This window comes from Neophocaena asiaeorientalis, unplaced genomic scaffold (assembly GCF_003031525.2).
Source record: "Neophocaena asiaeorientalis asiaeorientalis breed wild unplaced genomic scaffold, Neophocaena_asiaeorientalis_V1.1 scaffold43, whole genome shotgun sequence".
NCBI classification, from domain to species: domain Eukaryota; kingdom Metazoa; phylum Chordata; class Mammalia; order Artiodactyla; family Phocoenidae; genus Neophocaena; species Neophocaena asiaeorientalis.
The window spans coordinates 11,185,614-11,199,327 of NW_020173674.1; the positions used below are offsets into that span (position 1 = coordinate 11,185,614).

General features: G+C 39.8%; 1 protein-coding gene and 1 pseudogene across 4 annotated transcripts in view; one reads left to right on the forward strand and one right to left on the reverse strand.

Moving 5' to 3' along the window:
- The window catches only part of LPXN (leupaxin), a 41,295-nt gene extending 35,978 nt beyond the window's left edge, over positions 1 to 5,317 (forward strand). For 3 of the 4 annotated variants that reach the window (XM_024748584.1, XM_024748585.1, XM_024748587.1), the window contains 2 exons: positions 3,595 to 3,743; positions 4,068 to 5,314. In XM_024748584.1, coding sequence (XP_024604352.1) covers positions 3,595 to 3,743; positions 4,068 to 4,337 — 419 coding nt within the window. In that variant the 3' untranslated portion in view covers positions 4,338 to 5,314. Of the gene's footprint in view, positions 1 to 3,594; positions 3,744 to 4,067 lie in introns of all 4 variants that reach the window. The other variant, XM_024748586.1, reaches the window with a different exon arrangement.
- A 6,401-nt stretch (positions 5,318 to 11,718) lies between these two features.
- On the reverse strand, positions 11,719 to 12,277 carry LOC112402015 (mitochondrial calcium uniporter regulator 1 pseudogene; annotated as a pseudogene).
- Between the last annotated feature and the right edge of the window lie 1,437 nt (positions 12,278 to 13,714).

The following is a 13,714-nucleotide window of genomic DNA, read 5'->3' on the forward strand; positions in this document are numbered from 1 at the left end:
TACACTTTATTGGCATGGAGTTGCTTTTAGTAATCTCTTAGGATGCTTTGTATTTCTGCATTGTCTGTTGTAATTTCTCCTTTTTCATTTCTGATTTTATTGATTTGAGTCCTCCCTCTTTTTCTTGATGAGTCTGGCTAATGGTTTATCAAGTTTATCCTCTCAAAGAACCAGCTTTTAGTTTCATTGATCTTTGCTATTGTTTTCTTTGTTTCTATTTCATTTATTTCTGCTCTGATCTTTATGATTTCTTTCCTTCTGCTAACTTTGGGTTTTGTTCATTCTTCTTTCTCTAGTTCCTTTAGATGTAACATTAGATTGTTCATTTGACATTTTTCTTGTTTCTTGAGGTAGGCTTGTATAGCTATAAACTTCCCTCTTAGAACTGCTTTTGCTGCATCCCATAGGTTTTGGATCATCATGTTTTCATTGTCATTTGTCTCTAGGTATTTTTTGATTTCCTCTTTGATTTCTTCAGTGATCTCTTGGTTATTTAGTAACGTATTGTTTAGCCTCCATGTGTTTGTGTTTTTTACGTTTTTTTCCCTATAATTGATTTCTAATCTCATAGCGTTGTGGTCAGAAAAGATGCTTGATATGATTTCAATTTTCTTAAATTTACTGAGGCTTGATTTGTGACCCGAGATGTGATCTATCCTGGAGAATGTTCTGTGCGCACTTGAGAAGAAAGTGTAACCTGCTATTTTTGGATGGAATGTCCTATAAATATCAATTAAATCTGTCTGGTCTATTATGTCATTTAAAGCTTTTGTTTCTGTCTGGATGGTCTGTCCATTGGTGTAAGTGAGCTGTTAAAGTCCCCCAGTATTATTGTGTTAACTGTCGATTTCCTCTTTTATAGCTGTTAGCAGTTGCCTTATGTATTGAGGTGCTCCTATGTTGGGTGCATATATATTTATAATTGATATATCTTCTACTTGGATTGATCCGTTGATCAATATGTAGTGTCCTTGTCTCTTGTAACATTCTTTATTTTAAAGTCTATTTATCTTATATTAGTATTGCTACGTCAGCTTTCTTTTGATTTCCATTTGCATGGAATATCTTTTTCCATCCCCTCACTTACAGTCTGTATGTGTCCCTAGGTCTGAAATGGGTCTCTTGTAGACAGCATATATATGGGTCCTGTTTTTGTATCCATTCAGCGAGCCTGTATCTTTTGGTTGGAGCATTTAATCCATTCATGTTTAAGGTAATTATCGATATGTATGTTCCTATTACCATTTTCTTAACTGTTTGGGTTTTGTTTTTGTATGTCGTTTTCTTCTCTTGTGTTTCCCACTTAGCGAAGTTCCTTTAGTATTTGTTGTAGAGCTGGTTTGGTGGTGCTGAATTCTCTTAGCTTTTGCTTGTCTGTAAAGCTTTTGATTTCTCCATCGAATCTGAATGAGATCCTTGCTGGGTAGAGTAATCTTGGTTGTAGGTTCTTCCCTTTCATCACTTTAAGTATATCATGCCACTCCCTTCTGGCTTGTAGAGTTTCTGCTGAGAAGTCAGCTGTTAACCTTATGGGAGTTCCCTTGTATGTTATTTGTCCTTTTTTTCCTTGCTGCTTTCAATAATTTTTCTTTGTCTTTAATACTTGCCAATTTGATTACTGTGTGTCTTGGCACGTTTCTCCTCGGGTTTCTCCTATATGGGACTCGCTGTTCTTCCTGGACTTGGGTGACTATTTCCTTTCCCATATTAGGGAAGTTTTCGACCATAATGTCTTCAAATATTTTCTCGGGTCCTTTCTCTCTTCTCCTTCTGGGACCCCTATAATGCGAATGTTGTTGCGTTTGATGTTGTCCCAGAGATCTCTTAGGCTGTCTTCGTTTCTTTTCATTCTTTTTTCTTTATTCTGTTCCACAGCAGTGAATTCCACCATTCTGTTTTCCAGGTCACTTATCCGTTCTTCTGCCTCAGTTATTCTGCTATTGATTCCTTCTAGTGTATTTTTCATTTCAGTTATCGTATTGTTCATCTCTGTTTGTTTGTTCTTTAATTCTTCTAGATCTTTGTTAAACATTTCTTTCATCTTCTCGATCTTTGCCTCCATTCTTTTTCTGAGGTCCTGGATCATCTTCACTATCATTTTCTGAATTCTTTTTCTGGAAGATTGCCTATCTCCATTTCATTTAGTTGTTTTTCTGGGGTTTTATCTTGTTCCTTCATCTGGTACATAGCCCTCTGCCTTTTCATCTTGTCTATCTTTCTGTGAATGTGGTTTTTGTTCCACAGGCTGCTGGATTGTAGTTCTTCTTGCTTCTGCTGTCTGCCCTCTGGTGGATGAGACTATCTCTATACTGATCTTTCTAATATAATATTACAGGTTTTTTTCCTTTACTGAAATTGTTTTATATTATGCTTGTATCTTTTTTCACACTGAAAACCTTGCCTAGCAAGGGTATTACCAAATTACTATAACTGATTATTTGCTTTCTTATAAATCTACCCATATTATTTTAAAGAAATCAATATAAATGTTGCAAATACAAGATTATTGAAAAAAGCTTAAAATTTCTTTGTAGCTCTTTTTGTCTTTAGGATAGATCCAGTATGACTATACAGTCAAAATACTGTTTTTTAAAGCCACATGAATGAATCATTGCCTTTCTTTAGTCATATCATCAATTTGATATACAGTTAAGTTAATTTGCTTAAACTTAATTTAATTTTTAGGGATTGTTTTTTTTTCTATTTTATTTTATATTTTTAAAAATTTTATAAAACAATACTTTAAATCATGCATCCAGTTAGGAACTCTTGTATTAACTATATTTTTCTGAGATATAATTAGCAGATATTTTCCTCAGTTTGTCCTTTGTCTTTGTCTTTGCTTATGATATTTTTTCGTCATGCATAAGTCATTCATATGTATTTTTAATGTAGCTATATTTATTAGTCTCTAACTTGCTTTTTAAATGTGAGCCGTTTTTATTACAATTTTCTCATTCCTCGATTAAAGAGAAACCTATCCATATTTAATTCAAGTATTTGTAGGGTTTTCATTATTATATTTAGATCTTGCATCGATTTGGAAATTATTACTTAATAGTACTTTATTTTTAAATATTAGGCACTAGGGATATAATGTGACCAGAGCAACAATATCTAGTTTCTTTCAGAGCAAATGTTCCATTGATGTACGACAGACCACAAAATTTCATATAATGGAAAATGTTATAAAGACAATAAAAAAGATGAAGTGTAGATACAGGCTAAAGAGATGTCTCTCTGATAAGATGATATCTGAGCTGATTTCTGAAACACAAGGTGAAGCCAGCCATATCAAGGCCTGGGGCAGAACTGTACAGGCTGAGGGAATACTCAGTACAAAGGCACTGAGGAGGAATAGACCTTAATGCTTATTAAATGCTTAGTATGAACCAGGCACAATACGGAAACACTTTACCTGCATTATCTCATATATTTCTTCTAAGAGCCCTTTGGGGTAGGTATCTATTAGCACCATTTTGAATATGAAGACCCTGAGTTTGGGAGAGTTTAAATTATTGGCCTCTTCTCAGTCTCTAACTTGGTTTAAGGTCTCACAGTGCAGTAGTAAACCCTTGATTTTTCTCTCTCCAGGCTTTCATGAGAAGGACAAGAAGCCGTATTGCCGGAAGGATTTCTTAGCCATGTTCTCACCCAAGTGTGGTGGCTGCAACCGCCCAGTGCTGGAAAACTACCTTTCAGCCATGGACACTGTCTGGCACCCAGAGTGCTTTGTCTGTGGGGTCTGTATACTCACTTATCTCTTGGATTTAGGGAAAGTCAGGGTTCTCCTTTCTGAGAGGCAGCTGGTAAGAGGGTTCACAGCTCGGGATGAGAACTTGACAGGGGCCTTCTTAAAAGGAACACAAAACACAGCCTCCATTGTGGGCATTTGCTTGTCTGTCTCGCAGATGGGTAATATTCTAGCCTCTATTTGTCAAGAACCCAAGTGAATTCCTGCACTGGCAGGAAACTGGCAGGGATTTCAAGGCTGAAGTTTTGCTGATGCTTTTACTGCTTGACATCTGCCTCACTTTTCTTTTTCTTCTCTCCACCACCCCACCCAGGACTGCTTTAGCAGTTTTTCTACTGGCTCCTTCTTTGAACTGGATGGACGTCCCTTCTGTGAACTCCACTACCATCACCGCCGAGGAACCCTTTGCCACGGGTGTGGGCAGCCCATCGCTGGTCGCTGCATCAGTGCCATGGGCTACAAGTTCCATCCTGAGCACTTTGTATGTGCTTTCTGCCTGACGCAGCTGTCGAAGGGAATCTTCAGAGAGCAGAATGACAAGACCTACTGTCAACCCTGCTTCAATAAGCTCTTCCCACTGTAATCTCAGCTATATCTACACCCTCTTCTGATTTGCTATAAAATTTAAACCAAGAGAGGAAAGAGTACATTTGTACTTACTGACCTTCTGCTCAATAGGCTTACAGAGAAAGCAAAGGTGATGAACAAATAAGGGAACGTCTAGATGTTACACGACTAGGCTTATGGTATTAAGTTTTGATTTAAAGTCTTACTTTTTGTTTTATCAGGTACTTGAATTTAGATCTGGGACCTGCTGTCTAGTGCCTCTGCAGATGTATTTTCCACATGCACACATTCATTCCACACTGGTTTACTCACATTTCTCCATCTTCACCCCTATGATGACTCTACTCAGATATTCTCTTTTCTGGCCCTCGTAACTGGGTCTTTTAAGCTACCCGCGTTTCCCTGTGACTCACTTTCTCACAATCACTGCTGCAGACTTTATTCTTGCTGCTGGGAATCATGATATCACTCTTAAGCTCCTTGCATTTCCTTTCAGCGTATTTCTTTTTCAAGAGAAAGTAGATTTTTAACTGGACAACTTTGAATACTGACATCATTGATAAAGTAGCTTATGGTTTTAGTGACTCAATGTCATATTACTTTGGTAAATAAACTTTCTGCTTCCCATGTTATATACTAGGCACAATGTACAACTAAATTTGTACCATCCTCTTGTTTACTTCCATACAATGGACACTTCGTTTAAATCAAAAGAAATTAAAAGCGGGGACTCCTAGCCACTAACTTTTCTCTTAATTTGGGCTCATAACCTTCACTTTATTTTATTTTTTGCACTTTGGTGATTGATTAAAAGATGGCAAAGCTTCTTAAAAGTTTTTCATCACTTTGTTTACCTATGGAAAAAGTGATTTCCACTAGGCAATCCCAAATTCATACTTGCATATGTATGCATATCTCCAAACTCATAAATTTGTATCTATTTGTCCAATTTTCTTGTATATCAATTATATCTCAATAAAGCTGTTTGAAAAAATGAAACATGCATCTTCCTTAATTCATAGTTTTCTCATAAAGACAAACAAGATGGCTGTTCTTAGAGCATCTCTGAAGAAAGATGCTGTAAAACCTCATTTCACCATTTTCCAGTTAGAATTAGGAAATCCCAGGCCCACCTAAAAAAAATCTCCACTTAATTATTTTTTCCTCTGAAAAATATTATAAGTAAAACTGTACAGGGCTTCCCTGGTGGCGCAGTGGTTGAGAGTCCACCTGCCGATTCCGGGGACACGGGTTCGAGCCCTGGTCCAGGAAGATCCCACATGCTGTGGAGCAACTAAGCCTGTGTGCCACAGCTACTGAGCCTGCTCTCTAGAGCCCGCGATCCACAACTACCGAGCCCACGAGCCACAACTACTGAAGCCCACGCGCCTAGAGCCTTGCTCTGCAACAAGAGAAGCACCGCAGTGAGAAGCCTGCGCACCGCAACGAAGAATTGCCACCACTAGCAGCAACTAGAGAAAGCCCATGCAGCAACGAAGACACAACGCAGCCAAAAATAAATAAATCAATATATTAAAAAAAATTTTTTTTAATTACTGAGGAAAACTCCTTCACTGGAGGTATTTTTAAAAATAGGGCTGAAGTTGGTGTCTTTAGATTATTAATGTGGGCCCAGAATCTCTTGGAGAACTGAAATGGATTAATGATTCTTGCTAAGCTGTATCATTTTGGTCTCCTTTATTGGAACGGATGATAAGGGGCTTTTGAAAATTAAAAGGAAGTAGTAACAGTTAATTCTATAAAATGGGAACTCCAAAGGCATCCAAACTACGTGGGAGGTCACCCAGGTAGTGAGCCAGCAGCTGGGTTTTTGTCCTGTTGGGCTGGCTGAGAACCAGACTAAGCAAAATATATGTCCGATCTCTAAACATCCTCTTTACTGCATGTGACTCTGTGATGTCATTTGCAGATGTTAATATGGTTGCTTTGGGAATTTGACAAAGGAAACTTGGGTTTTAACCCTTAAGAAAGAACATTCAGGGGCTGACTTTTTTTTTTTAAGGATTAGCTGTTTTGAGATTTCAGTAGAATCTATGCATTTAAAAGTTTCGAAGAAAAACCAGAGTTTACTAAGGTGAAATTAAGAAGTGCAAACTTTTTCTTTTCATAATGAAAGTAAGTGGTTATATATTTGTTCAAAAGGAGATGCTGCCTTCAGGACCAGGGTTTTAGCAACAAGGAAACCACTCAAAATTTTAAAGCTCGCCTGTTTAAAAAAATACTATTATCACACTGATATATACCTGTTGACTCTTGGTTCTGAGTAAGTTATAGCTTTTAAAATATAAACACAGGGAACTCTACCTAATGCACTGTGGTAACCTAAATGGGAGGGAAGTCCAAAAGGGAGGGGATACCTGTATGTGTATGGCTGATTCATTTTGTGGTGCAGTGGAGGCTAACACGACATTGTAAAGCAACCATACTCCAATAAAAATTAATTTAAAGAAAAATGTAAAACCTACCCTCAAAAGACAGGTTTTTCCCACCTGTGAGGCTATATATTTTTATAAAAGAATGTGCCATAGATTGGGAACTCTGTTCTCAAGGAGGAAATCCTCAGTTTGGCCAATGATTGTTTGGAATAAGTACAGAGTCCTCCAAGGTGATACGTTGATAAAGATGGCAATCATTTTTCTATACGAGTTCTAGCACGTAACCTTGTAGGATGGCTGCTGGCTACAGGCTCCCTGTTTGTGACCAGCAGAGGGAGAGAGAGTACTTTTCTCTATCTTTGCAAGCAAAAGTCCTGAGATCGTCCTAACTGTACTAGCCTAGGTCACATACCCACCAGTGATTTTTGCTGGGGAATTGTACTACGCAGCTTGCCTTAAACCGGACTAGATCATTTCCAGAGTTAGGGGCAGGACTAAGTTTCTAAAAACACAGGGGCTCTGTGGAGGAGATGTGAATATTGAAATATCTGGGTACTGGTAAAAAGAGGGCAATCTTGAATTTATATGGCTCTATGTTCAAAAACAAAAATATTAAAGAGCTTCTGAGTTTCAAGATAATATGGAAGGTAAACTAGATCTTTCCAGTGCCCTGAGGGAACATGCCTGAGAACTTTACAGGATGTAAAAGCAGAGGAGAGCCAGGAACAGGATGTTAAAAGCAACATATGGCAGACATACTGACCTTCCCTAGGCCCTGGGGGGTAGGGCGGGGCACGGCATTAAGAAACATCAAAAAGCAGCTTCAGTGTGAGAATCTGAGAAGGGAGATCTAGCTGAAATAAAGGTGAGAAGGAGTGACAACTCTCTCCAGGGGCAAATGTCTCAGGTGTGAGCAGGTCCTTAATAAGGGCAGAGGTGGCAGCCACTAAAATATGAAGCTAAAAAGGTGACTACTTACCCTCAAAATATTGTGGAGGTTGTGTTATTAGATAAAACTCTCCATCAGGGCAGCATGTAAGTGCTGAGAACCCAGAGGTCAAAGGGGAAATGGAAATCTACTGGGATCCCCTGGAGGAGGAAGAAAGAAGCCTCAGATCAGTGCTGGTGCTGGAGTTGTGCTTGTTACAAATGTATAATTTTGCCCAGAGGCAGCAATGTCTCAATCTATTTGGTAAAATACTGTTAATGGAGGAGGTTCCTCCTCCCCAGTTATGGTAAATGCATAGTGTTTAAATCAACTTCCTGTGAAAAGACATCTCGTAACTGCATTTAGGTTGACAGGCCGTGGACTCTGATACTTGCATAGACATTCTGGCATCCTGGCGAGAGCAGTCCATCTTGCCTCCCTATTTTAGGTATCACCAAATCTCAACAAATATTGCATTCTAGGAATAACATTTCTGCCTGGGAAAACTATCCCAGTTCCAGTGAGAGATATCTCAGATCACGGGTGTAAATGATACAACTCCTATAGCTGAGAATGAACAAATCAGACAGGACTTTACTTCCTGTAAACTTTAGCTCAGAGTTGGTGAGACAATTTGATTTTGGATTTTATTGCCTTTGGACTTTGATATGCTATGTTGCATTATATGACGGGGCTAACTGGGGATATGAAATAGAATGGAAGTACATTTCTCAGCATCATTTTTTTCAGTCTAGTTTCTCCACAAGGAACTGCATGGCTCCCATTTTTCAGTCCATGTGCTTAGGTGGGGCTGACTTTACGCTCAGCTCCAAGGCTCAGGCCTGACCAGTAAATGTTCTTTGTTCTTCTTGATCAAGGTGATTGGATCAGGGGTAGATATGTGACCCTAGCAAAGCCAATCAGATTGCTCCCCAGGACCTTCCCTGGAATTATTGGGAAAGAGGCCCCTGATTTGTTTAGGATTTGTTCTGGCTCGGAGGATATTTAAAGCCCTCTGCTGCTGAGAAGCAGTATCTTTAGCATCACTTGGGGAGCCTGAGAACGAAGCCTACACAGAGGAAAGTAGAGATAAATAACAGAGAGGCAACGTCTTCTTTTTTTTGAGCCACTCAGTCTTAGCATATCAGCATCTTAGCTTCAGACTGGGAAGCTGTAACTTTTCTTTTTTCGCCTCAGCCGATTTGAGTTGGAATTGTGTCACCAATTAATTGAGTAAGCAGAACAGACATATTCTTTCTTTTGTAAACTTAAAGTATTGTGAAAAAATGAATAAATGAGCAAGTAAACGCTATAGTGGTACAGAACGTACACTGCATGTCACCATGAAAAACAAATAGACCAAAAAACTATCTGCTCACTGCCCAGTACTTTTTACATTAGAGCACAGTGAAAGGCTGTATTTTAAGTCTGAGGCATCCTGTGCATAGCTCATATATTTAGAAAACAAACTTCTTGTTCCTGTCCAATTTGTTAGTAAAGTTGAGTAATGTGTATCAATATCACTAAGGGGGCAAAAAAGAGGGAAGGGTGCTGCCATCCTCTGAGATGCAAAAATGTGTTGAAAATCATGTTATATATGCTCCTTTGTCTAGTGCCCCTGCATAGAAAATAAGTAGATCTTTAATGTTACTGTAATGCTGTGTATTTGTAGTGAAAAATAGTTTAAAAGGGAGCTTAGAGAGAGAGACATTTTCCTAAAATAATCTGAAAATTTTGAAAGAGAAGGAAAGAAGGAGGGGAGAAAGTTATGGGATATACAAGAGAACTTGTGAGTTGGACAAGGTGAAATTTCCAGAGCTTCCAGTAAAGAAGGAAACATGGGGAAACAAGAAGGGTGACGTACAACACACTCTGTGGGGAACAGTGGTTGTAATGGGGATCCTGTTACTCAGTTAATTCCCTTATGCAAATTGCCTGGGGACACTACCTTTCATCCTGGAGTGTCTTTTAGTTTGGGTTTTCCTAGAAGTGGACCCTGAGACTAGAATTCGTGTACAATAGTCTATTTAGGAGGGTGTTGCTGGATGTACAGGTGGCGGGGGGCGAGGGAATGAGACAGCAAAGGGCCAATTCAGCGTTCGTTAATGAACAGGTTGCTGCTGGGGAAGTTGGAGCTCAACGCTCTTCGAGCCCTCTGAGGTTTATTGTAGACCACGTGGGATGCCTTCTAGTCCCCCCTCCCCCCGCCTCTGCCTCCCTCTATGCAAGCTGGACATGCTTCTGACCAAAGAAAGCCTTTAGTCTGAGTCACAGGTGCTTGCAGTAGGAAGCATCAGCGTGCCCCTGGCCATGAGTACCACCAGATACGGAAATTTAGAGCACCTGTTGGGGAAAGTTATAAGGAGGTAAGCATGTAAGAAAAAATTCACTGGAAAGGTCTTCGAGTCACTGATGATCACATTTGGAATGGGTCGTAAGCCATTTGTTTGCAGAATTTTAAAATGTTCCCAGTTCTAGAAAGCTTAATGCATTACACTAGCTTACAGCTAGTGTAGTAATGGCGGAGGGGATTTAGGGAGGAAGAGAGTGGGCAATGGGATTATTATTTCCGTTTTACCTATGGAAAAATGATCAATTACATGAATAGGCCAAGATCACTCAATTTTAGTGATAGCACTAGAACCAGGCCAATGTCTGTTTAGTATCCCTTGCCTGGGACACTTTGTCTTAGGCTTTACTTCAACAGTGTAAAATACATCTCAGAAATATGTCCCATGAGGTGAATTTTCAAGGGATGAGTGAGGGCACCAGGGCAGGAAGGGTGATCCAGTGGTGCAACCTATGTTGTTTAGGGGTATAGTGGCAAGAACTGTAGCCTTGGTATCAGACAGTTCACAGGCCAATTGTACCACTTACAAATTATGTAAACATTAGTTAAGCTATTTATCTTCTCCGAACTTCAGTTTCATAATATGCTCAATGTGGGTAATAATGCCTCCCACGTGGGTTCGCTGTGAGGATTAACCAAGATAATAAGTGCGAAAGAGCTTTGTAAACCTCCAAGAGCCATACATAAAAGGCATTAACAAAATAGTCCAAGAGATATGCAAGGAAGTCAGTATAGCTTCCCCCTGCAGAATTTCCATGGAGACTGTGAAACCATGGCAGGCTTTTAGTTGTTTTTGGATGATTTTAGAAATCTTTTTTAGGGATAAGGATGAAAGCTGATGGAATTGAAAATGCTGGGAGATTAGGAGAAGAGCTTCAGTGTGAGCTAAAAATCTTCCTTTGCAGCAACATATTGACAAAGTGATGCTCAAGACAGAATGATTTCCATGGCACAGGAAATCCATCCAGTTAGCTGCTTCCCCTAGATAGAAAACAGCGAACCCAGGTTAAGGAAGCAGAACCAAGGGAAAAGAGTTCAGGAACCTTCCAAGGCCAGGATGTTCACTGCCTGTCAATGGCTTAACCATAATTCAAGCGAAATTCTCAGGCATCATTATTACTTGTATTGGTTTTGCCAGAGGTGCTATAACAAAACACCACAGACTGGATGACTGAAACAGCAGAAATTTATTTTCTTATAGTTCTAGAGGCTGGAAGTCCAAGATCCAGGTGTCGACAGGTTTGGTGTCTCCTAAGTTCTCATTCCTTGTCTCGCTGATAGCCACCGTCTCTCTGTTGTCCTCACATGTCCTTTCCTCTGTGCATGTGTCTCCCTGGTGTCTCTGCCTCTTCTTATAAGAACAACGGTCCTATCGGATTAGGGTCCCACCCTTATGGCCTCATTTAATCTAAATTACCTCTTTGAAGGCCTTATCTCCAAACACAGACACATTGGGAATTAGGGCTTCAACACATAGTTTTTTTTTTCTTTTAATCGAAGTATAGTTGATTTACAATGTTGCATTAGTTTCAGATAAACAGCAAAGCAACACATGGACTTTGGTGGGACACAATTCAGTTCATAATATTAAAAGGATACAGTGGCAAAGATACAATTCCACATGCTTTCTGGTCATAAGCTTGGTGGCTTCATTCTGTTATCTAATTCCAAACTCACCAACAGGCAAATTTTGATCCTTTTTTTTTTTTAAATAGACACTTTATTATATACACAGGTCATAAAGTCCCAGACTTACCATTAGCCACATAAATATAGACCCTGCTCGCTGTTTAATATTATCAAGCTTGTACAACTTTAGCATGGTTTTGAGGCCAGCAACCTCAGTGTCTGTCTAAGTGGGGGTCTGATCTTGCTGAGATGTACTATCACTATTTCTGTTCTCATCACCAACAGCTTTCTTTTGTTCAGTGAATACAGCTCTTTGATTCTGCTCTTTTCTACACGGAAATCTAATTTTGTATCTGTTCTGATTTTTATCGCTTCATCCATAACTTGTTTTAATTGATATAGTTCAAGTTTCATTTTCTCATTTTCTGCTTTGAAGAATGGAAATTTGCTCCTCTTCATAATAATTATATCCTTTTTCACATTAGCAACCTGAGACATTATCTGCTGAAGAATGATGTCCTGCTACATCTTGGTGACATATCTTTGTAGATGAGATCCATGTTGGCCTCCAGGATCTTGACCAATGCAGATGCAATGATTTCTGCTTGTCGAGTAGTAAACCCATTTCCTTCAAGTAAACACACTAAGGCATGGGTTTATGGCTCATTTGGGACTGATGTATTTGAACTTTAGTTAAAATACGGTGACAGCTTTTTTTTTTACAATTTTTATTTTTATTTATTTGTTTATTTTATTTTTTGGCTGTATTAGGTCTTCGTTGCTGTGCATGGGCTTTTCTTTATAGTTGCGGCAAGCAGGGGCCACTCCTCGCTGGGGTGTGTGGGCTTCTCATTGAGGTGGCTTCTACTGTTGCAGAGCACAGGCTCTAGGCACGTGGGCTTCAGCAGTTGCAGCTCACGGGCTCAGTAGTTGCGGCATGTGGGCCCTAGAGGGTGCGGGCTTCAGTAGTTGTGGCTCGCGGGCTCTACTAGCTGTGGCTCGTGGGCTCTAGAGCACAGGCTCAGTAGGTATGGCACACGGCTTCGTTGTTCCGCGGCATGTGGGATCTTACCAGACCGGGACACGAACCCGTGTCCCCTGCATCGGCAGGCGGACTCTCAACCACTGCACCACCAGGGAAGCCCTGGGGGCAGCTTTATGATGTGGGTCTTGACTTCAGGTGTAGGCTTCTGTCCAGCTCTACTGCTTACTAGCTCTGTTACCTTGTGCAATATCGTTTGACTTTTTATCATCTCTTTGTTCATTCACTCAGTGGACATGAACATCTCTTTTGAGATATATTGTGGAAGATAAAGCTGCGTTAGAAGGGTAGCTCTAAGGATAATCAGAGTTGAGAAGTATTTTTTGGATGTTTGTGTGCTGAGAGGACGAAGGTCACAGAGATGGAGATATTGGAGGCTTAAGATGAATAAGGTAATCAAACTAGATACAACAGGGGACAGATGAGATGGAGGCTGAGATGAGGTGTTATCCTCAGGAATAAGGATGGTCCATCTTCTATGAGTTTACATATGCAAATGTGCTGTGATACAGCCGATGGCTGCTGGTTTCCTCTTTAAAGGCAAGAGGGAGATATATTTCAAAGCACCAGTTTAAACTGTTTCTTTTTTATTTTTCACTAACAAAGAAGCCCTCAGGGTTTGCAGATCTACAAATAGATAATTTTCCTTTTTTATTCTTAATGAGAAGCATACAGTGTTTTTTAACATTACCACATCTGGTGATCTGAATGTTAGTTTGGTGAGTTAAAGACAAATAAATTTGCCCTAAGTGAGCTCCTCAAATGACATCCCCGTTCCTAGTCCAATTTCTTAAATAGAAAATCAGGTAGGATTTGCATAATTTGGTAGGCAATTACTGTTTACAGGACTGTTCTAGGTTCCAGGGGAAAACCTAAGATAGTAAGACTTAGTCTCTGTCTTCAAGGAGCTTACAGTCTAGGAAGAGTCACACATTCAGCCCTAATATGAGTTTGTCCATACAGGAGGGTTTCTTCCTTGGCAGCAGAGGTCAGGGCAGTGAAAGACGAAGGACCTACACGTGGGAAACGTGGAAGTATTTGGTTCTGG